This window comes from Scyliorhinus canicula, chromosome 7, assembly GCF_902713615.1.
Source record: "Scyliorhinus canicula chromosome 7, sScyCan1.1, whole genome shotgun sequence".
Lineage (NCBI taxonomy): Eukaryota > Metazoa > Chordata > Chondrichthyes > Carcharhiniformes > Scyliorhinidae > Scyliorhinus > Scyliorhinus canicula.
This window is the reverse complement of record NC_052152.1, coordinates 119,185,028-119,208,092: the sequence shown is the minus strand read 5'-3', so window position 1 is coordinate 119,208,092 and position 23,065 is coordinate 119,185,028. Positions and strand designations below refer to the sequence as shown.

The following is a 23,065-nucleotide window of genomic DNA, read 5'->3' as shown; positions in this document are numbered from 1 at the left end:
CAACAATGGAGTGGAATCAGGAGATGTTTACCTGTTATTTTGCACTCTGTGACTAGATCTATCCCAAGTAAAGTCTGGCTTTGGTTTCTTCACTAACCAGCTATCAGGAATATAACATGTTGCTAGACCAGATTAGGAGGGTAAACTAACTCTTTATCCTACCCCTAGGTTGGTTACAACAGAGTTTGATTTGAAAGGAGGTGTGATTGCTAGTTCAGTGTATATACTTAACTGTGTGTAGCTCAGTGTAAGAAATAAGCCAGGCAGGTTCCTTAAGTTAGCAAGTGAAAGAGATAGTTTTATTGCTAAAACTCACTTGGGTAAAGATGCAAAAATTATTAACAACATGTTAAAAGTACATATATATATCCAACTGCCCACTAATGCAAAAACAACACACACAACCTCTGCCTCCCCACCCTCTGCCCCAACATGCAAAAATAAATAAAACTCTGCAATGTGTCAGATGTTAAAACTTAAAAGTAAACATCAAAGTCAGAAAAAAGATCCCAGATTGTCCTTTACAGCTGAGGGTTCACTTTCCACAGTAGCAGCTAGCACTTGAGTTTCTCAATGCAGCTGTCATTCTGCAGTTCTGTCTGGTTGATTCTCTTTCCTCATGAGGCAGTGGTGTTGATTCAGAATCCTTTAAAGAACTCTCAGCTTGCAGCAATGAGGTCTGCTGGTGGATTTTCAAATTGCAACCCCTGCTGTTGCAACGAGAGCTTTCAGAGGCTGTTTCTCCCATGGCAGTCTCTGACTGTTAGTAAACATCCAGTATATTTACTCAAAAGAGCTCAGTCACATGACCTCTCTGGTTTTGATCTGGACATAGCTTAGCCACTGTCTGAGAGCCTTGTAGTTTAAGAGTCTAGAAAGCAGCTTCTTGTGTCTTTCGTAAATGTAACATAGCAGTTGCTGTAGCCTTCTCTTAGCAAAACTATCATTTTCATATTTTCCAAATACCCGCCAGATAAATAAATATACCGCTTTGGATACTGTTGGAGGGGGGATTACCTAGCAGGGGTAGGCTGCAGTGACTGATTCTCTGGCACGAGGTCCGGCTCTGGGGCTCAGAAGGGAAGGGGGGAGGTTAGGAGAGCACTAGTTATAGGGTACTCAATAGTTAGAGGTACAGACAGGCGGTTCTGTGGGCACGGGCGAGACTCTCAGATGGTTTGTTGCCTCCTGGGTACCAGGATCAATGACGTCCCGGATCGTGTCTTCAGGATCCTTAAAGGGGAGGGTGAGCAGCCAGAAGTCGTGGTGCACATTGGTACCAACGATGTAGGTAGGAAAAGGGGTGTGGATGTAATAAATGAGTTTAGGGAGTTAGGCTGGAAGTTAAAAGCCAGGACAGACAAAGTTGTCATCTCTGGTTTGTTGCCGGTGCCACGTGCTAGCGAGGCTAGGAATAGGGAGAGAATGCAGTTGGAACACGTGGCTGCAGGAATGGTGTAGGAGGGAGGGCTTCAGGTATTTGGATAATTGGAGCGCATTCTAGGGAAGGCGGGACCTGTACAAGCAGGACGGGTTGCATCTGAACCAGAGGGGCACCAATATCCTGGGAGGGAGGTTTTCTAGTACTCTTCGGGAGGGTTTAAACTAATTTGGCAGGGGAATGGGAACCGGATTTGTAGTCCAGCAACTAAGGTAGCCGATATTCAGGATGCCAAAGCGTGTAGTGAGGCAGTGGGGAAGGTAACACTGACAAAGGAGAGCACTTGCAGGCCCGGAGATGGTTTGAAGTGTGTATACTTCAACGCAAGAAGCATCAGGAATAAGGTGGTTGAACTTAAGGCATGGATCGGTACTTGGGGCTACGATGTTGTGGCCATCACGGAAACCTGGTAGAAGAGGGGCAGAAATGGTTGTTGGAGGTTCCTGGTTATAGATGTTTCAATAAGATTAGGGAGGGTGGTAAAAGAGGTGTGATTAGAGATAGTATAACAGCTGCAGAAAAGCAGTTTGAGGGGGATCTGCCTACTGAGGTAGTATGGGTTGAATTCAGAAATAGGAAAGGAGCAGTCACCTTGTTGGGAGTTTTCTATAGGCCCCCCCAATATTAGCAGAGATGTGGAGGAACAGATTGGGAAACAGATTTTGGAAAGGTGCAGAAGTCACAGGGTAGTAGTCATGGGTGACTTCAACTTCCCAAATATTGAGTGGAAACTCTTTCGATCAAATAGTTTGGATGGGGTGGTGTTTGTGCAGCGTGTCCAGAAAGCTCTTCTAACACAGTACGTAGATTGTCCGACCAGAGGGGAGGCCATATTGGATTTGGTACTTGGTAATGAACGAGGGCAAGTGATAGATTTGTTAGTGGGGGAGCATTTTGGAGATAGTGACCACAATTCTGTGACTTTCACATTAGTAATGGAGAGGGATAGGTGCGTGCAACAGGGCGAGGTTTACAATTGGGGGAAGGGTAAATACGATGCTGTCAGACAAGAACTGAAGTGCATAAGTTGGGAACATAGGCTGTCAGGGAAGGACACAATTGAAATGTGGAACTTGTTCAAGGAACAGATACTACGTGTCTTTGAGTTTAGGGAGTTATGTCCCTGTCAGGCCAGGAAGAGATGGTCGAGTGGGGGAACCATGGTTGACAAGAGAGGCTGAATGTCTTGTTAAGAGGACGAAGGAGACTTGTGTAAGGCTGAGGAAACAAGGTTCAGACAGGGCACTGGAGGGATACAAGGTAGCCAGGAGGGAACTGAAGAAAGGGATTAGGAGAGCTAAGAGACGTCATGAAAAATCTTTGGCGGGTAGGATCAAGTATTAAAATTGGCAAGTCATGCTGCAGCTGCACAGAACCTGAGGCCACGTTAGGAATATTGTGTACAATTCTGGTCGCCACACTACCAGAAGGATGTGGAGGCTTTGGAGAGGGTACAAAAGAGGTTTACCAGGATGTTACCTGGTCTGGAGAGTATTAGTTATGAGGGAAGGCTATATAAACTCAGATTGTTTTCACTGGAACAACGGAGGTTGAGAGTCCACCTGATAGAGGTTTACAAAATTATGATTGGCATGGACAGAGTGGATAGATGCTTTTTCCCAGGTTGGAAGAGTCAATTACCAAGGACATAGGTTTAAGGTGGCAGGGGGAAAGTTTAGAGGAGATGTATGAGACGAGATGTTTTACACAGAGGGTGGTGAGTGCCTGGAACGTGCTGCTGGGGAGGTGGTGAAAGCATACTATAGCAACGTTTAAGAGGCGTCTTGACGAATACATGAATAGGATGGGAACAGAGGGATATAGACCCCGGAAGTGCAGAAGGTTTTAGTTAAAGGATCGTGATTGGCATCGTGATCGGCACAAGCTTGGATGGCCGAAGGGCCTGTTCCTTTGCTGTACTATTCTTTGTTCTTTGTAATATAACTGGTGCCCACATGATATGAAAGCTGTTCTTACATTTGCCAAGTTAAATGTCAAATCGAAACACCAACATTAATTTATTGTGCGTTGTTGTAATTGCGAAGCATGGATTTAATTTCACAGTCCTTAACAAGCCACATATCGTTTGCTCTTCTTTAACTACAGTAAGAAGTCTTACAACACCAGGTTAAAGTCCAACAGGTTTGTTTCAAACACGAGCTTTCGGAGCACGGCTCCTTCTTCAGGTGATTTGAGGTGGCAAATTCACCTGAAGAAGGAGCCGTGCTCCGAAAGCTCGTGTTTGAAACAAACCTGTTGGACTTTAACCTGGTGTTGTAAGACTTCTTACTGTGCTCACCCCAGTCCAACGCCGGCATCTCCACATCATGGCTTCTTTAACTACACATAGTTACATTGGCATCATTTTGTGTCACCCTCTGTAACTCTGGTATATATCCTTGTGTGCCAAATGATGAACAATATATTTAATATTGAATAATGACTACATACTTTACAAAGATTGTTTTCTGTGGGTATTTTTTTTACGCAGTATGATGATAACCTGGGTGGAAGAACTTCAAATCAAGGTGCCTTGTGCTACTTAGTGTTCATTGTTTAGAATTTCAATTCTTAATATTTGATTCCTTGCTATTGCCATACGTGCGTGCAAAAACGATTGGCTAAAAGTTATTAGAATAAATATGGGTGCATATATTTCCCCAACATATTTCTATTTTGTATCGTTTAGTATATTTATGAAACTATACATTCCGCCTTAATAAATCATTAATCCTTGCAGGCAGGACGTTTTGTAGATGTTCAATAAATGGACGATTGTACATACACTAATATTATTCCTTTGAAATCCATTCATTGGGTGCTGGGGGCGAGTTTCATGACGGCCTCGGAGGCCGCTCCTCTCACCTTATTCACCTCCACCCGGGGGGCTAGGAGCGGTGCTCCGTTATTCTCGGCCGCCGGGCCTTTTCGCTGGCGTCAAGGCCCGGCGCGCCGAGAATGACGTGGCCGGCGCGCCTAATGACGTCAGCCGCGCATGCGCGGTTGCCATCTTCTCCTCCGCTGCCCTGCAAGACGTGGTGGCTTGATCTTGCGGGGCGGCGGAGGGGAAAGAGTACGTCCCTTTGAGACGCCGGCCCGCCGATTGGTGGGCGCCGATTGCAAGCCAGTCCCATCCCGAGCACGGCCGTGGTGCTCACTCCGCTCATTCCCCCCACCCCCCCCCCCCCCCCCAACAAGCATCAAACCACGTTTGGCGCCATGTTCACGACGGCAGCGACCAGGTGTGGTTGCCGCCGTCGTGAACCGGTCGTGAACGGCAGGCCGCTCGGCCCTTCCGGGTCAGAGAATTGCCAGTCGCCGTGAAAAACGGCGAGCGCCGATTCTTCCGAGCGGGGGGTGGGAGAATTGCAGGGGGCGCCAGGGGGGCGTGTCGTGAGTCGTCCAGCCCTCCCGTGATTCTCCCATCCAGCGTGGGGAGCGGAGAATCGCGCCCTCTATGTCTCAGGCTCCACCTTGCGTAGTCTCCTGTAAAACCCGGAGTAAAACTAAGAGACAAAGACTCGCAGGAAGCAGAGGAGCAGCTACAGGTTCTCACTGGGTATTCTCTCCATTGAGAATTTCGCCTCTTTACCTGACATCACTTTCTGATGGTATCCAGGGATCAAATACGAGGCATGGCCCTGCTTTCGGCCTCCTCCTAATCCCCCTCACCCACCACGGGCTCGGCAACAGTGCAAGCACACCTTTGGGCTGGCTACCGCCAAAAACTTTGCAATCAATGCGTCATATGAGCTGACAGTCTCCATTGTTTTGGAATTGTTGCTATGCTAACTTGGCGAGGGTTTGGGAAGAGAGCAGATTTTGAATGCAGCATTCGAGTGGCTGCGACAGCGGGAGCTGGGGGCATTCGCTGTGAGTGGATTGGTGCAAGGATGCATGTACAGGAGTGAAGTACACTTACATAGAACATAGAACAGTACAGCACAGAACAGGCCCTTCGGCCCTCAATGTTGTGCCGAGCCATGATCACCCTACTCAAACCCACGTATCCACCCTATACCCGTAACCCAACAACCCCCCCTTAACCTTACTTTTATTAGGACACTACGGGCAATTTAGCATGGCCAATCCACCTAACCCGCACATCTTTGGACTGTGGGAGGAAACCGGAGCACCCGGAGGAAACCCACGCACACAGGGGGAGGACGTGCAGACTCCACACAGACAGTGACCCAGCCGGGAATCGAACCTGGGACCCTGGAGCTGTGAAGCATTTATGTTAACCACCATGCTACCCTACTTGCACCCTTCTCGCAACACACCAGCGTGCACACCGGTATATTAAATTTGTGGAGCATAGACTGGCAGCTGGCTTTAGCCCAATATCTGGAAAGGAAGTTGGGCATGTCTAGTATCCAGTTAATACTAATGTATGGTGCTTCGAGCTGGAAGCAAATTCAGCTTTTGGAAAAGTGACTACTGTATAGCACATAGAACATACAGTGCAGAAGGACGCCATTCGGCCCATCGAGTTTGCACCGAGCGCCGACCCACTTAAGCCCTCACTTCCGCCCTATCCCCGTAACCCAATAACCCCTCCTAACCATTTTGAACACTAAGGGCAATTTAGCATGGCCAATCCACCTAACCTGCACGTCTTTTGACTGTGGGAGGAAATTGGAGCACCTGGAGGAAACCCACGCAGACTCGGGGAGAACGTGCAGACTCCGCACAGACAGTGACCCAGTGGGTAATCGAACCTGGGATCCTGGCGCTGTCAAGCCACAGTGCTATCCACTTAGTGGAGTACTGAGTAAAACAGCCTAAATGGAGCATGTTATGTTTAAACGATTGAGACGCAAGACTTGACAACAAACTAGCATGGAAGGAGAGTCTTGTAATGGTCAGCCTGGCAATGGTGAATTTAATTTACTGTAATTAAAAAGTGAAAATGCTTTGAACATGCAACTCAGGCTACAGTTGTGGAGGGAGTAACAGTTTAAAAAAATTTTAAAATAAAAATACCCAATTTTTTTCCCAGTTAAGGGGCAATTTAGCATGGCCAATTCTCCTATCCTGCACATCTTTGGGTTGCGGGGGTGAGGCCTACGCAGACACGGGGAGAATGTGCAAACTGCACGCAGACAGTGACCCAGAGCCGGGATCGAACCTGGGTTCTCGGCGCCGTGAGACAGCAGTGCTAACTATTGCACCATCGTGCCACCCCGGGAGTAACAGTTAACCTTGGTATTTCTGGCATTTTCTGCTTTGATTTTGGATTTCCAGCATCTACTGAATATTGAATTTGTAGGTTATTTACACTTATCTTAATGAATATTCTTGTACACATTCTGATGGAGCAGAAATATTTGAAGTAGCTTTTATTTTTCTCCAGATCTAGTCAAAAGGGCAATACGACCAGACGGTGACCTGAAGTTCACTGGTAATGTCACCTGGGTGGGGAAAAGTTCCATGGAAGTCAAGATGTTTATTACTCAGGTCAGCACACTCTTTATAAACAGATGACTGTTGCCCATCGGATGGCAAAGAGATTTTTTAAAATTACTTATTTATTTTGAAGGGTTGATTTAATTTAAAAAGAAACAATAGTTTTCACTGTATGCTAATACATGTGACAATAATAATAAATCAAATCAAATAATTTTACATTAACTACAAGGTGTCATGTTAATGACGTTATTCTGGTAAACATTCAAAGCTGCAAATAAGTTACTATTCTGGGAAAGAAGCACCACCTGGGAGTTCCCCTCCAAGTCACACACCATCCTGACTCGGAAATATATTGTCTGTCCCTCACTGTTGCTTTGTCAAAATCCTGGAACTCCCTCCGTAACAGCACTGTGGGTATGCATACACTACTACTGCAGTAGAGGCTTAGTGAGAAGCATAGATAGGGTAGGTGCCTAAGACCAGAGGGTATGTGTTTGTTTGTTTTTTAAATTTAGAGTACCCAATTCATTTTTTCCAATTGAGGGGCAATTTATAGTGGCCAATCCTGCACATCTTTGGGTTCTGGGGGTGAAACCCACGCAATCACGGGGAAAATGAGCAAACGCCAAATGGACAGTTACCCAGAGCCAGGACTGATCCTGGGACCTCGGCGCCGTGAGGCAGCAATGCTGAGGCACTGTACCACCGTGCTGCCCAAGAGGTTTAACGTGAGAAATAAGCGGGGATCTGAGGGTGGTGAAAAAATGGAATGCGGTGGAGGCAGGTACTCTTGCAACATTTAAGAAGCACCTGAGCGAGCACTTGACTCACCGAGGCGTAGTAGGATATGGACCAAGTGGTGGTAAATGGGCCCGATGGGGCCTGCTTCTGTGCTGTATGGCTCTATGCCTCTAAGACAATACACCACCACCTTCCCCAGGGAAATAAGGGATGAAACAATTAAGTGCTGACCTTTGCAATAATGCTCGCATCCTGTGAATGAATAAAACAAAACTGATGTAACTTCGGGAGATCCATAAACTCTGGGATGAGAAACACCTGGTTCCAGCCATGCAATAAGCTTGGCTGTTTCTCTTCCTCTACTCTCACTTGTAGGGTGGAGCCTGTGCTTGTCCCTGCATGATCATTAAGGGTGAGAACTCCCTAAATCAGAATAGACCCGGAGGCACAATGTGGCTTCAGAGTAAGCAGATCCACAAGGGACAGAATCGCTTCCCTACGTCAACTTCGAGAAATGCAGAGAGCACCAAAACCATTATACCTTGCTTTTGTGAATCTCATTAAAACATTTGACACCATGAGCAGGCAAGTCTACTAGATACCAGAGAAAATTAGCTGTCCCATGTGGCCCTTCCATGGCACCCTTACATGCATGGCACCATTCAATTTGACAGCTCCCTAAAGACAGTTTAGAAACAAAGACTGGGGTGAAACAGGGCTATGACGTAACCCCTACTCTGTTTGGTATTTTCTTCTCTGTCCCACTGACCTATGCTTTCCCAGCTGACATGGAAGTTGTGCACTCCATGCAGTCAGCTAGGAAATTCCTCAAACTATCAAGAACGGAAACCAAGATAAAAATGCAGTAACTTCTGATCAAAGATCCTCTATCTGCTAGTGATGCTGCATTAGCTGCCCAGGACCAGCGCCAAAAGTACATGGATAGTCTGTTCTGTGCCAGTGTCACGTTCTCCCTTGCCATCAGTGTCAAGTAAATTGTAGTTCTGGGACAGAGTTAAGTTTTTCAACCCATAATGAGACTCATTAGCACATCCCTGGAAGTAGTTGCCAAATTCTGCTACCTTGGATCTAGGGTGACGCTCAGTCTGTCTCTTGACAAAGAGTTGAGCCCACCCTTTGGAAAGGTAGCCACCAACGTTAGGCAAGCTAACAAAATAGGTCTGGAAAAACACCAGACTGGCCCACAGGACCATGATGTTTAATTTCCAAGACCTGTATCCTCACCACATTGCTGTGTGCCAGCGAAGCCTGGACAACTTACACATTTCAAGAGAAAATACTCAAAAGCTTCCACCTCCAGTGTCCATGAAACATCCTCGGCACCACCTGGATAGACCAAAGTCACCAATAAAGCTGTTCTTCCTTGGGCAAACATGCTAATACTAATCAAGCAAAGAAGGCATTGCTGATTTGAACATATGCGCAGGATGGAAGATGGCTACATCCCCGATGATATGCTTTCCGGTGAAGTAGCCGTTGCCAAGAGACAGCAGGGTGCCCAAAAGGTCGATTCCAGGATAATGTCAAAAGGGACATGAAAATTCTCAACATAATTGTGACAAGTGGGAACCTGTCTCTGATGATTGATGCAGATGGCAGCACCAGCTGTGGGCAGGAATTCACCACCATAATGACATGTGGTTTCAGAAGTTCTGAAGCAGATACCAACCCTGCAAAATGTCAACAGAGATCATCCCATACCACCAGCAAAGGACAAATCCATTTGTGGCTAAAGTGGCAGATGTTGCCTTTCCAGAATCGTGCTTTTTCAGCAATTAAAAGAAATACAGATGATCTCATCTGACCCTATGAGGCTGTATTCCCATCAGCTCTTGATGAGGAAAGGATTCATTCATTAATGATGTAGACTTTGGTGTACAGGACACAATTTCAAAGTGTGCGATGACACAAAACCTGGAAGTATTGTCAACTGTGAAGGGTAGTGGTCGTCTTGACGAGGACACAGACAGACTGGTGGAATAGATGAACATTTAGCAGATGAAGTTATTGCAGAAAAATGTGAAGCGTAGGAACAATGAGAGAAAAGTCAGAGTAATGGAACTAGCTGAGTTACCTGGCAAAGAACCAGCACAGATACATTGGACCAATGGCCTCCTCCACTCTGCTGTAACCCATTAGGCGGATTCCTCAGGAAATTTTTGTTGAAAGCAGATTTGAAATTGCTCTTAATTTCCTAGCATAACTTATTTTCTATTGGCTCAACCGATGCTCATTCAGCAAATAATGGTATTTTTGCATTGCACGTTTTATAAACCAATGGGATGAAATGTTGGGCAGTAAGTGTCCAGGCAATGAAGCCACAAAGAGAAGTTGGAGTTTTGTTGCTGCTGTTACATGTGGTTATTGGGTTCATGAGGAAAGGAATGGTGGAATCCAACGTCTGTGGTACTTTTAATGGAACATGGAATCAATTCTTGAACTGGATTTGTTCCTGATGTGGAAGATGCTTTTGTTCTTCAAGGTTTAATATGGAGTAAGTAATTTTTCTGCAATTGCTGTGGTCAACATGGCTTTGACCGTGTTAGATTCAAAACACTTCTTTCTCTGTCCTCCTTCAGATACCATGCCCAAAGAGGCCATTGGCACTCATGGATTTCCGTCGGATTGGTCCATGATGATGCTTTGCCATTGCTTTCTGCATCCTGGCTGACCAGGAAACTCTTCCACTCTTCCCGCCTGCGCTTGGGCGTATTGGAAGGATTTTTAAACTGATAAACTGTTGGGCCACTTTCCATGGCCATTAAGATCTGAAATGGGACTTGAACCCAGAAATATGGATGCTATTGCTGGGCGACAAGATCTCCCTCGGTTCTCCACAACCGTGTCAAAATAAAGCTGATGAAATTTGTCAGTTTTTGGAGAACTGATGTTGACAGCAGTGAGAAACTGAACTGAGATTTCTTGACCATTTGCTTGCCCATTTATGTGATTATCGATCTCTGGAGTTAAGAATTTGTCATTGAAGAGCGGCCTTACTTGATAGCAGTAGGTATTAAGTGGGATATTGAGTTAGTGTTCTGAATCATGAAATTTCTGTTATCATTGGACATAGGGCAGATTCTTAATTTCTTGCTCCTTGGATGGGTTTTTACTCATCTTAGGATGTCATTGTGGACAATATATTCCACAAAACTGAACCTGTATACTACCCCAGGACACATTTGAATGGTATGGTGAATGTTGGTTTGTCTTGACTGGATGTGAGGGCAGATTTACCTATTTGATATTTGGATGTGAAGTTTTGCATTGGTGGAGCGTTATTGGAAAGTCTCTAAAGAAGGATTACACAACAGAAATGCAACCTGTCCAATCTTCTTTTATTTAGGGTGGGCATTGTTATGGAAATTTGGTCTTCTTGGTTGCATTATTTTGTACCCACATGCTGAGAGTATAGTAATAATGATCTGTCCCTTAATTCAGGGTTTTTTTTTTACCAACTATCAAGGCAATGGATATAAAACTGGGATATTATCATCCCACCACATTAGGGATGCAGGGCCTATGCTTGTTGGTTTGTACAATTATCCATTAATACAATTTATTCCGAGACATGACAAGTTGATTGATCTTTCATTGAAAACTAATAAACAACCATCCAACAGGATGCCAGTGGCTGAACAATACTTCAAAAGGTTCTCATTTACTGATCTATACAAGCTTCAGCTTGATTAAATGTGAAGATATAGATTTAGCTTTGCATTCCCTGTGTCACAAGATCTTGTCATGATTTAAATTGGTTCAGTTGGATGAGATTGTATTTAATGCATTTCATTTAATTGTTGTTTTCTTTTCAAAGTATCACGATAACACCTACAATCCCGTCTTAGATGCGACTTTCGTGATGGTTGCGCGAGATCCTGCAAATAAAGGGTAACCCGATGTTGGCATTGTTCTCTGAATATAATTTGGAACAAGTTTATTTCAATTAATTTGCGGGTGAATGTGATACCGTTTCTTTATATGTTTGAAAATCACAAATAACTTGCAATAAAATTCAAGATTTACTGTAATGTACAGAATGTTGGAGTTTAAAATCTAAGTTTCAGGTTCTGCTGACTATCCAAATAATGTTTTCCCCATATGTGCGAAAAGCACCTGTTTGTTCGTGTAAAATACAATCCACAAATTCATGAATTTGTACCAAGTACTGTCACCGTTTGATATTTTTTGTATCCTGATGTTCAATTTGGAGTGATGGGATCACTAAAGTTAGGACGTTGAGAAACATTTACTAAATGTTGAATGTTGCATATGCTCCCAAGCGCCCTGTTGAGACTGACGTAGAGAAGCACAAAGTGGGTTTTCTTTGTCCGGTATACACTCACCCTTCTGGATCTTTGCATCATGTGTCTCTCTGTTACTCAATTTTAAAGGATAATTTCTACAACTTTCAGTGTGGTTGGTCTTAACGTTGCCTGTGTCATCGTGTCAGCACTGGCTCAATGGACAGCACTCTCCATTCTTAAGTCGGAGAGTATTGGTTCAAGCTCCTGTCCAGAGGTTTGAGCACAAAAGTCAAGGCTGACATGCCGTTTTAATGCTTTCAGCTGAGCCAATAAACGGGCCCCACCTGCCCTTTAACATGGATATAAGAGATACTGTGACACTATTTTGCAGAACAGCAGGGGGATTATCCATGGTGTGCTGACCAATCAACATCATTAAAAATCAGATGATCTGCTCACTATCATGTTCTTTGTGAGACCTTGCTTTACACAAATTGGCTACCATGTCTATTGACCGTTTCAAAAGTACTTCATTTTTTGTCAAGTACTTTGGGATATCCTGAGGTAACAGAAGGTTCAATAAAAATGCAACTTTCTTAGAAAATTCCTCCTGACAGAGGCAGAATTTAATTCCTCCTTCCACCTGATTTTGACCTGATCTGGGGCAAGTTGAAGTGGAAAGCTAATCTGGGATCTTTGTTGTTTCCACTTCCAGGACATTCAGCTAGGAATAATGCCAGCTGTCCCAGATCTGCAACCAATTATGGATGGGACAGCTGTGCCATATGTGTACACAGTTATGGGTGGAGCAATGTTAGATTAGGCAACAAGCTTTGGATCATCTGTGTCTAAGCATTGGTGGATGAAAAGTGCATTGCTCATTCTTCTTGTTCAGGATGGCCATGGGTGTGACTGGCCTGACATTTGGAGGGTGCAAGTACAGGCCTGAGGCCTGCCCAACAATTTTTCTTCCACCACATACCCACCTTGACCTTAATGGTTTCCCAAAAACCAAAATCCGTAGTGCCACAGCCCATCTAAATTACTTAAACTTAAAATACTTCAGAAAGCGAATGGAATGTTGGCATTTATTGCAAAGGGAATGGAATATAAAATTAGGGAAATTGTCCTGCAGTTGTACAAGTGTCGGTGAAAGCACATCTGGAATACTGTGCACAATTTTGGTTTCCATATTAGAAAAAAATATATAATTAGATTGAGAAGGTTCACATGCCTTATTCTTCATGTGAAGGGCTTATTTTACGAAGAAAGGTTAGACAAAAGTTGGACCTATATCCATTGAAGTATAGAAGAATGAGAGGTCATCTTACTGAAACACATTGAGATCCTGATAAGGCCTGACAGGGTAGATACTGGAAGGATGTTTGCTCTTGTGGGAGAGATCAGAATTAGGGGACGCCATTTAAGAATAAGAGGTCTATCGTTTAAAATGGAGGTGAGGAGAAACATTTTCTCTGAGGTTTGTTATTCTGTGGAATTTTCCTCAAAGTAGTGGGGGACTGGGTCATTGAATTTATTCAAGGCTGGATTAGACATACTGAGACCAAGGTTATGGGGGCAGACAGGAAAGTGGACTTGAGGCAACAATTAGATCAGCCATGAAATGAAATGAAAATCGCTTATTGTCACGTGTAGGCTTCAATGAAGTTACTGTGAAAAGCCCCTAATCGCCACATTTCGGCGCCTGTTTGGGGAGCCATGCTCTTATTATAATGGCGAAGCAGATTGGAAGGGCCGAATGGCCTATTCCTGCTCTTGAGTCCTATGTTCCAAATCGCAGTCAATCAGACGAGATCAGAAATGGACTATTGGCTCGGATAAAGGCACTTCCATCAAACTTAAAATGACCTCCTTCAGAATGGAAAATCTGCCCGATCATGTTGATTAAAGATGACTGACTTATAAGAACTGTTCACTAAAATCCAGAGCGGGGAAATACAAGATATAATCAGTGGGTGAAGTCAAAGGATCTGGAGGAGAACCTAGTAAAATGTTCTTCTGAGTCTTTAAAAGAAACCCAGTTACTCTTTGTTTAACCCAACCACTTAATGCCCGATCTTGTTATATGCAGACCTACCTTGTTTAACAAGTTTTTCAGCTGAGAATTCCTCAGTATCTGTATACACACATGTATTGACTCTCATAAAAATACTTTTTACAGCCCAGACTTCCCGTGTCTCTTAAGTAGCACTGCAACCTTCAACAAACCTCTTGTTTGAGACTTGTCCACCAAGCCTGTGTCTTTTTCAGTTCGCCAACCTCCCTACCCATGATATTCATTGTACCTACGCGTGGAGCTGCTATTCAATCAGCTGCTTTCCCTTCCGTTAACCCAGCTTTATAATTTCAACTAAATTGCACTTCCTTTCTGTTTTAATATGTAGATTAATTTCAGTAGTTAATCTAACTAAATGTTGTCTTTCTGTCTGTCTTGTTCTAGTATTTACTTTACTTGCTCTGGGTAAATTCTTATTTACATAGAATTTACAGTGCAGAAGGAGGCCAGTCGGCCCATCGAGTCTGCACCGGCTCCTGGAAAGAGCACCCTGCCCAAGGTTAACACCTCTACCCTATCCCCATAACCCAGTAACCCCACCCAACACAAGGGCAATTTTGGACACTAAGGGCAATTTATTATGGCCAATCCACCTAACCTGCACATCTTTGGACTGTGGGAGGAAACCGGAGCTCCCGGAGGAAACCCACGCACACAAGGGGAGGATGTGCAGACTCCACACAGACAGTGACCCAAGCCGGAATCGAACCTGGGACCCTGGAGCTGTGAAGCGATTGTGCTATCCACAATGCTACCATGCTGCCCCCTAACGTATTAGTGACCTGAAATGGAAAATGTACATCACCTACCTACATGAATAATGGAGCTCTCTGTTTATTCCTGGCTAAATGCAGCTGTTAGTGCCATTGTTGTCATGAAAAATGTTTTCTTAAATTCCTCCTGAAACAGTTCTTGGCTTCATAAAGAAATAAGATTCCAGATGTGTTGCCAGAATTGGGACTACAGTGGATGACAACACAGACAGTGGCACCTAGTGAGTGAAACCCTTCCTGAAAGAAATGATGTGGTGTTTTCCATGTCTTGATATCCCAAATTACAGCAAAATCTGTTCAATACTTTGAAGTATAATTCCTGTTGCAGTGTAGGCAAACCACAGCCAATCTGCACAGCAGCATTTCACAAAGAACAATGTCATAAACGATTAGAATATCTGTATTCATGATACATGGGGTGGCACAGTAGTTAGCACTGCTGCCTCACAGCCTCAGGGACCCGGTTCAATTCTGGCCTTGGGTGATTGTCTGTATGGAGTTTACATATTCTCTCCGTGTCTGTGTGGGTTTCCTCCGGGTGCTCCGGTTTCCTCCCATAGCCCGAAGAGGTGCAGGTTAGGTGGGGTTATGGGGATAGGGTGGGGGAGTGCCTAGGCAGTGTGCTCTTTTGGAGGGTTGGTGCAGGCTCAATGGGCCGAATGGCCTCCTCCTGAACTGTAGGGATTCTATGATATTCTAAGTTGAAGGAGAGATATTAACCAGACCACTGGGGCAACAACTCTGCTCTTCACATAGGGCATGGGATCTTTTACACCCATCTGAGAGATAAAATTAGGTTTTGGCTTAACATCTCATCCAAAAGATGACCTCTTGTTAGCCGCATTCCTTCAGTACTGCAGTGAATTGTCACCTGGAATATGTGCTCAGGCCTTTGGAATGGTGCTTGAACCCATCTTGCTTTTTACTTGTTTGCTGAAATATTTGCTAAAATTATCGAGAGGCAAAGCATTTTGTAATTCTTATTGATATGGGGCGAGGTGATGGTTTAGAATCTAATAGATTGTTGTGAGTGGAATAAAGGCACAGGCGTCACTTACTTAGGTCATAAATATCTAAAAGGTGGGAGAGATCATATTCCGAAATATAGTTTGATGTTTAACAGATATGTCTATTTGGTTAAATTTAAGCTGCTCAAGGATGACTTATTCATTCAAGTATTGGCAAGATACATAACTATTGGATAATATATTTACTTCACCATTTGCCAATGATTGATCAATTGGACATGACATCAGAAGCTGAGATTAGAAGTGAGAGAGTTGGACTTTGATTAAAGGGACAAAATATGAAATAAACTAATCAAACGAAACAGGGACATAAGTCAAGCCTAGATAGATTGTATGAACGCGTTTTTTTTTAAATCCAGGGAAGAGCTACCAGAACACATATTTAATTGTTCATGAGATAGTGTCCTGCCAGAGGATATATTTCAGAAGAGAAATGGAATCTGTCCAAAGAACTATTAATCAGCCAGCTTAACATTGGTGGAAGGAAGGAATCCCTATTAACACAGAAAACAGAAAAACATCTCGGAACCAAATGATGAATGGTCAGCACGAATTGCAAAATAGAAAGTCTTGTTTGAATTTGTTGAAGCGATAGCACTGAGAAAAGATAAGTAGATGGAATATATCGTAGATTTTCAAAAGATCTTTAATGAGGTGCCTCAAAATAGACTAACGAATAAGGTGGCAGAATGGATAGCTAGATGGTTAGAAAGCAGAGAGTGAACCATGGAAAAGTTACGCCAGCATATCTGTACCAGCCAGAAAAGAGAGAAAGGAAACTAGCACCTCATTTTAATTCCACTTTCTAGCACCTGCTTTGTAAACTTACAGGTTACAGAACTTCAGGTGCAGTTGAGTTGAGCATTTGGCCTCAAACTACCAAAGTAGGCTGTGAATTCCAGATACCATCCTTTGGATGAAATTTTTTTTCCACATGTCCCCCTCTAATCCTTAGCTCTTCAGGTTGAGAAGTCGCCCATAAGGATCAGTGCTGGGACCACTGATGGTGTTGGAATTAATTGTTAACAATTTGTTTTAACGATTTAGACTTTGGAATCAAAAACCCAATTTCTAAATTTGTGGAGTTCACCAAATTGGGGGTGGGCAGTTGATAATGAAGAGCACGGCACAAAATTGCAGGAAGATATTAATAAACTTGCAGAGATATTGGAAAATGAATTTCCACAGATAAATGTGAGGTGTTATATTTGTGGTGATATGATTTGCATACCTGTCTGCCATTGGGGCAGAACACCGGCTTACCATTGGCCCTGGTCGGTCATGTGCCTCTCGACCGATTGGTTAACCACGCCTCCATTGCCGAGGTATAAATAGTCAAACGCCTGGCGGTCGTCCATTTTATTGTAGACGACCGGAGGGCTATGTTCTAGTTTATTAAACCCTGACTTTTGTGAAGCAACTCGTCTCTCGTACAATTGATGGCCCATCAATATTTTGATAAGAAAAAGAGAATCTAAATGGGGTAGGGGAACAAAGCGATCTAGGAGTACAAATATACAAACCATGAAAAGTAACAATATCAGTTTAAGTCGATCTATGAAAAAGCAAACACAAGTTCTAGGGGAATAGAATCAACGTATATTGAACCTTGGTTCGATCAGACTTGGCATGTCCTGTCCAGTTCTGCGCTATATAATGAAAAAGATAAAGTTAGAGAGCCACTGGAGTGAATGCAAAAGAGGTTGACCAGAATGACACCAGGCTATCAGGAAAGAATACTTGGGCTGGATTTCCAAAGAGAAGGCCGAGAGATGGTCTGATAAAAATTCTGAAAAGGTTTTGATGGAGTAGAGGCAGAGTGGGTGTTTATGTTTTGTGGGAAAGAATAAAACTAAAGGTCGCTAATGTAATGTAGTTGCCAAAAAAATGGAGGCATTCCAAAAAAAACCCCTCTTTACCCAGTGGGTGATGAGAATGTGGAACTCACTACCACAGGGAATGTTTGAAGTGAATAGTATCAATGTATTTTAGGGAGGCTAGATAAACCCAAGAGAGAGAAAAGATTGGAGGGTTACACTGATATGGTTAATGAGGAAGGATGGAGGAGCTTGAATGAGCACAGCCTGATTCAGCCAAGTGGCTTGTCTATATTGTCTGCACTGTTCTGTAGGCAACAAAAGTACTGTTAATAGCTGAATGTTAATTGTGTTATTTCTCCCTTACAGTGCAGCTTTAATTAACTCATTGAAACCTGAAGGTCCCGAGGAGGAGAATGTCTTTCAACAGGGACATTGTAAGTCATGTTGAGCCTTCACTGCCTAAACTATTCTAATGAAAAATGAATGTACTTCACAGCTAATGCGCTACTTTGAAGAGTTTTTGTCCAAAGAACAGGAATGAAATAAAGAACCAGTTAATATTTTATAACTGCCTGGTTCAGGGTAGGTACTGAGAGAACTCGCTGCTTTCCTTCAACTAATACTGTGAAATCTTGCATTCACCCAAACAACAAACCCGACCTTGCTTTAAAACTCATGTAAAAGACTGAAGTGACTGCTTTGAAATGTCAGCCTAGATTATTAGCTGGACAGAAAGCAACCAGTTAGTGCAACTGAGCAGGGATAGAACACAAAAGTGCATGTTTTGACTTTTGATGGAATTAAAACTTGACAAAATAAACTGTGCAGGTGGAATTGCGCCAAAGCAACCCAGAAATTTAAACGTGGTTTATCAACTTCTGCCCATCAATCACTAGAAGGGCCCAAACACAAAGAGTTTTAATTTCTGCAGTGTCTTGAAATCTCCATTCTTTGTCCCAATGCTAGTTCAATTGCTAGAGTAAGAGCTTGTTGTAATAGTTTCTTTTCTGGTTTGTAACTCTTGAGGAAGGCAGTGGACGGTCTTGGTGAGAGGCGGGTTTCTGTTTTTTCTTGTGTTGTTGATATTTGTATTCTTGAAATACAAAGGTGTCACGTCGATTGGATTTTATAGAATCCCTACAATGCAGCAGGAGGCCATTCGGCCCTTTGAGTCTGCACTGACCCTCTGAAAGAGCACCCTAACATAGGCCCAATCCATCACCCTATCCAAGTAATCCTATCTGGGGATAATTTAGAATATCCAATCCACCGAACCTGCACATCTTTGGACTGTGGGAGGGAACCAGAGCACCCGGAGGATAACCGTGCAGTCACAGGAAGAATGTGCAAACTCCACACAAGGCAGTTACCCGAGGTCAAAATCCAACCCAGGTCCCTGGTTTAAACCACTGTGCCGCCCATTCATTTCAAATGAAGCTTCTTCTAACTGGTTCAATCAGATGTTATGAGACTTGGGTGTGTTGTACAAGGGACAAGGAGCAGCAAGCAATTGGGGAGGCAAATGGCATGTTGGGCTTGCAAGGGGACTGGAGTACAGGAAGAAAGTCCTACTACAATTGCACAGGACTTTGGTAACACGCACCTGGAATAAATAGTGTGCAGTTTTCATCTCCATATTTAAGGAAGGATATGCTTACACTGGAGGTAGTACAGCAAAGATTCACTTGATTGGTCCCTGGGATGGTTGGGTTATCTTATAATGAGAGACTGAGTAAATTGAGTTTATTTTCTCTGGAGATTAGAAGAATAAGAGAATTGAAACATACAAAATTCTGGAGAAGCTGAATAGGGTGGAAGCTGAGATTCTTTCTGCTGGTCAGAGAAGCTAAAACACATGGACGCAGTCTTTGGATAGGGGGGCAATCATTTCGAACTGAGATTAGAACAAATATCTTCACTCAGGGCTGTGAATTTTCAAAATTCTTGACCCGGACGTTGTGGATGCACCGTCGCTCAATACATTTAAAACTGGGATAGACAAATTGCTGCTCTCTCTTGTAATCAAAGGATATTGGGAGCAGGGACCGGGGTTCAATTCCGGACTTGGGTGACTGTGGAGTTTGTACGTTCTCCCCATGTATGTGTGGGTTTCTTCTGGTTGCTCCAGTTTCCGGGTGCTCCAGTTTCCTCCCACAGTCCAAAGATGCACAAGTTAGGTGGATTGGCCATGGTAAAACTGCCTCTTAGTGTCCAGGGATGTGCAAGATAGGTGGGGAAGTGGGCGTAGGTATGGTGCTCTTTCAGAGGATCGGTGCAGACTCGATGGGCCTCCTTCTGCACATGTTGGGATTCTATGGTTATTAACCCCTACCCCTGTATTCTCATCACAGTGGAGACATTTTCTTCCTTGCCTTTCATTACATGGAGATTTTTTATTTAATGGGCTGGCACAGTGGTTAGCACTGCTGCCTCTCTGCATTCGGGACCTGGGTTTGATTCCGACCTCTGGTGACTGATGGGTGGAGTTTGCTCATTCTCTCCATGTCTGCCTGCGTTTCCTTTGGGTGCTCCAGATTCTCCCACAGTCCGAAGATGTGCAGGTTGGGTAGATTGGCAATGCTACGTTGCCCCTAAGAGTCCAAAGGTTAGATTGGGTTACGGGGGTTGGGGGTAAGGGGAAATTGGGCCTAGGTAGTATGCTGTTTCAGGCAGTTGGTGCAGACGCGATAGCCTGAATGGCCTCCTTCTGCACTGTAGATGATTCTGTCACGATTAGTTTTACATTCTCACCTTTTAGAATTCTCTAATGAATTCACCAAAATAAAATTCTTTTGTTCAAATTCTAGTGAACAAAACAAGACGAACGAAGCTAAAGGAGATCTCGTTATTGAGAACAGCACCAAATGAAGAAGAGAGACAAATTATACACGAGATATTCCTTGAGACCCTGGATATGGGGTAAGAGGAGTTTATATCCAGGCAAACTGCTGCGCTACTCTACAACCTTCTGTCAGCCTATTTTCACAACCCCACAACAATGTTGTAAGCCCTGCCACACCCTTCAGTCTTTTAACACTGATCTTGTGGGCTTTTTGTATCTTTACACCCACCATCGACCTCAGAGGGTTCAGCTGCTTTGGTCCCATGCTTTGGAACTTTCTTTAGAAAACTCTTGCTTTCAGTTTTCTTCTCCACCTTAAAGATAGACCTCAGAATCAATGTTTTCACACCGGTAATGTTAGCCTTCCTAAGCTCTCCTTCCCATGGCTTGGCGTCCATCACTTTTATCCATTTCTTTTTGCTCCCCGAACTGTAAAATGTGGGAGTGCATTTTTCTATTTAAGCACGATGTAAATACAGGTCCGTGTCATTGTAGAATGGAAGCAAATTTACATTACAATAAAGCTTTGAGCTAAAGGATAGGCTTGGGACAGCTGATATCAAAGTCTGTATAGAAACTTCTTTGAAGTGGTTTTCTTAGAACGAGTTTCTGGTGGGTGAAAAATGGGGGGCGCGATTCTCCCAAAGGGAGACAAAATGCCGACGCTGGAGTGAAAACCGGAGTGTTTCACTCTGGCGTCGGAGGCCGCTCCTCACCCTCTATTCTCCCATCCCCAGGAGGCTAGGAGCAGCGGCGCGTCAATCTCGCACGCCAGGCCTTGGCGCCCGCGTCAAAGCGGCACCGTCTGAATGACACAGCCGGCGGTGCCTAAATGACGCCACCCGCGCATGCGGCGGTTGGCCGGCGCCAACCCGCGCATGCGCGGTTGCTGTCCTCCCCGCGGGCACCTCGCAAGATATGGAGCATAGATCTTGCGGGGCGGCGGAGGGAAAAGAGTGCGTCTTTCAGAGACGCTGGCCCGACGATCGGCAAGCACCGATCGCGGGCCAGACTCCTCCTGAGCAGCCCCCTGGTGCTCGATCCTCCCTCCGCCCCTCACAGGCCCCACACGCAGCGGTCGCGCGCTGTTCACACCGGCAGTGACCAGGTGTGGTTGGTGCCGGCGTGAACCGGTCGGATTAGGCGGGCCGCTCAGCCCATCCGGGCCAGAGAATCGCCGCTCGACTGGAGTGGCGATTCTCCGAGCGGCCTGTCGCAAAACGCGTCACGCCGTTTTGGGGGGGTGTGGGAGAATCGCGTGCGGGTGCCAGGGCAGCGTGGCGTGAATCGCCCGGCATTCCCACGATTCTCCCACCAGGCGTGGGGGTCGGAGAATTGCGCCCAGGGTGCCAGTCGGGAAAGCATTGGAATGGTAGAGTCTGGATGGTGGTTTGAGCAGCAATTGGCTATGCAGGAGCTAAGATGGACAATATTGGAAATAGGCAGTCCTGATGTTCAAGACAATATGGGGTCCAAGTTCCATCTCTGAGTCAAATAGGACTCTGAGCATACAAACAGTTTGATTCAGTTTAAGGCTGTAGTCAGGGAGGAGGATGGGATTTGAAGGAACTGAGTTTGTGGTGGGACCTGAAGACAGTGGATTCAATCTTCCCCAGGTGGAGTTGGAACAATTTTGGCTGCTGCTCCTGAACTGGATCTTGGACAAGGCTATCAAAGTTTGATGGCCAGGTAAAGGAGGAAAGGAGAGCTGCGTGTCGACAGCATAAATGTGGACCATGGGATGTTTTTGAATAGTGTTGCCAAGAGGCAGAATGTAGGTAATAATAAGAATGTTAGATCCTTGGGCAGTTTACAGAGATAATGAATTTGATTCGGTCTATCTCAGCACTGTAGGAGGGACAGAAACCCAGTTTGAGAGGTTTAAATATGAAATTGCAGGGAAGATGGGCATGGATTTGCGAGGAGATACTGTGCACAGGAAACTGAGGGGGGGGGGGGGGTAATTTGGGCCCAGCATGCTTGTTCGATTGACTTTTCAGAACCATTCTGACTTTCTCTGTGTTAGCCCCACAGCCTGTGGTTTTGGCTGAACGCACCCCTGAGCTCTGCCTGTTCCATTACCAATTCACAATCTTTACTGCACCTCTCCATACTTTTGTATCCATCTGAACTGCGGTGTCCAGAACTGGACACACTATTCCAGTTGAGGCCAAGCCAGTACCTCGTTCCCAATTATCATGACTATCATCGTAACGACAGCTCTACAATGGGTGCAGAAAAGATTCACGGGAATAGTTCCAGGGATGAGGCACTTCAGCTAGGAGGATAGATTGAAGAAGCTGGGACAGGTTTCCTTGGAGAAGAGGAGACTGAGGAGATTTGATCGAGACATTCAAAATTATGAGGGGTCTGGACAGATTGATCAGGAAAAACTGAAACTATTGGTGGGAGGGTGGAGAAGCAGAGGACATAGATTTTAGGTAATTGGCAGAATAAGTAATGGAGACAAGAGGAGAAACGTTTTCACACAACGCGTGGTTTAGCACAGTGGGCTAAACAGCTGGCTTGTAATGCAGAACAAGGCCAGCAGCGCGGGTTCAATTCCCATACCGGCCTCCTCGAACAGGAGCCGGAATGTGGCGACTAGGGGCTTTTCGCAGTAACTTCATTGAAGCCTACTTGTGACAATAAGCAATTATTAT

The 23,065-nt window shown here is 44.6% G+C and overlaps 1 protein-coding gene across 5 annotated transcripts in view; it reads left to right on the top strand.

Moving 5' to 3' along the window:
- LOC119969315 (acyl-coenzyme A thioesterase 9, mitochondrial-like) overlaps window positions 1-23,065 on the top strand; it is a 64,984-nt gene that overhangs the window by 20,820 nt on the left and 21,099 nt on the right. For all 5 annotated transcript variants that reach the window (XM_038802785.1, XM_038802778.1, XM_038802780.1 and 2 more), the window contains 4 exons: window positions 6,798-6,901; window positions 11,433-11,506; window positions 17,927-17,994; window positions 20,368-20,479. In XM_038802785.1, coding sequence (XP_038658713.1) covers window positions 6,798-6,901; window positions 11,433-11,506; window positions 17,927-17,994; window positions 20,368-20,479 — 358 coding nt within the window. The remainder of the gene's footprint in view (window positions 1-6,797; window positions 6,902-11,432; window positions 11,507-17,926; window positions 17,995-20,367; window positions 20,480-23,065) is intronic.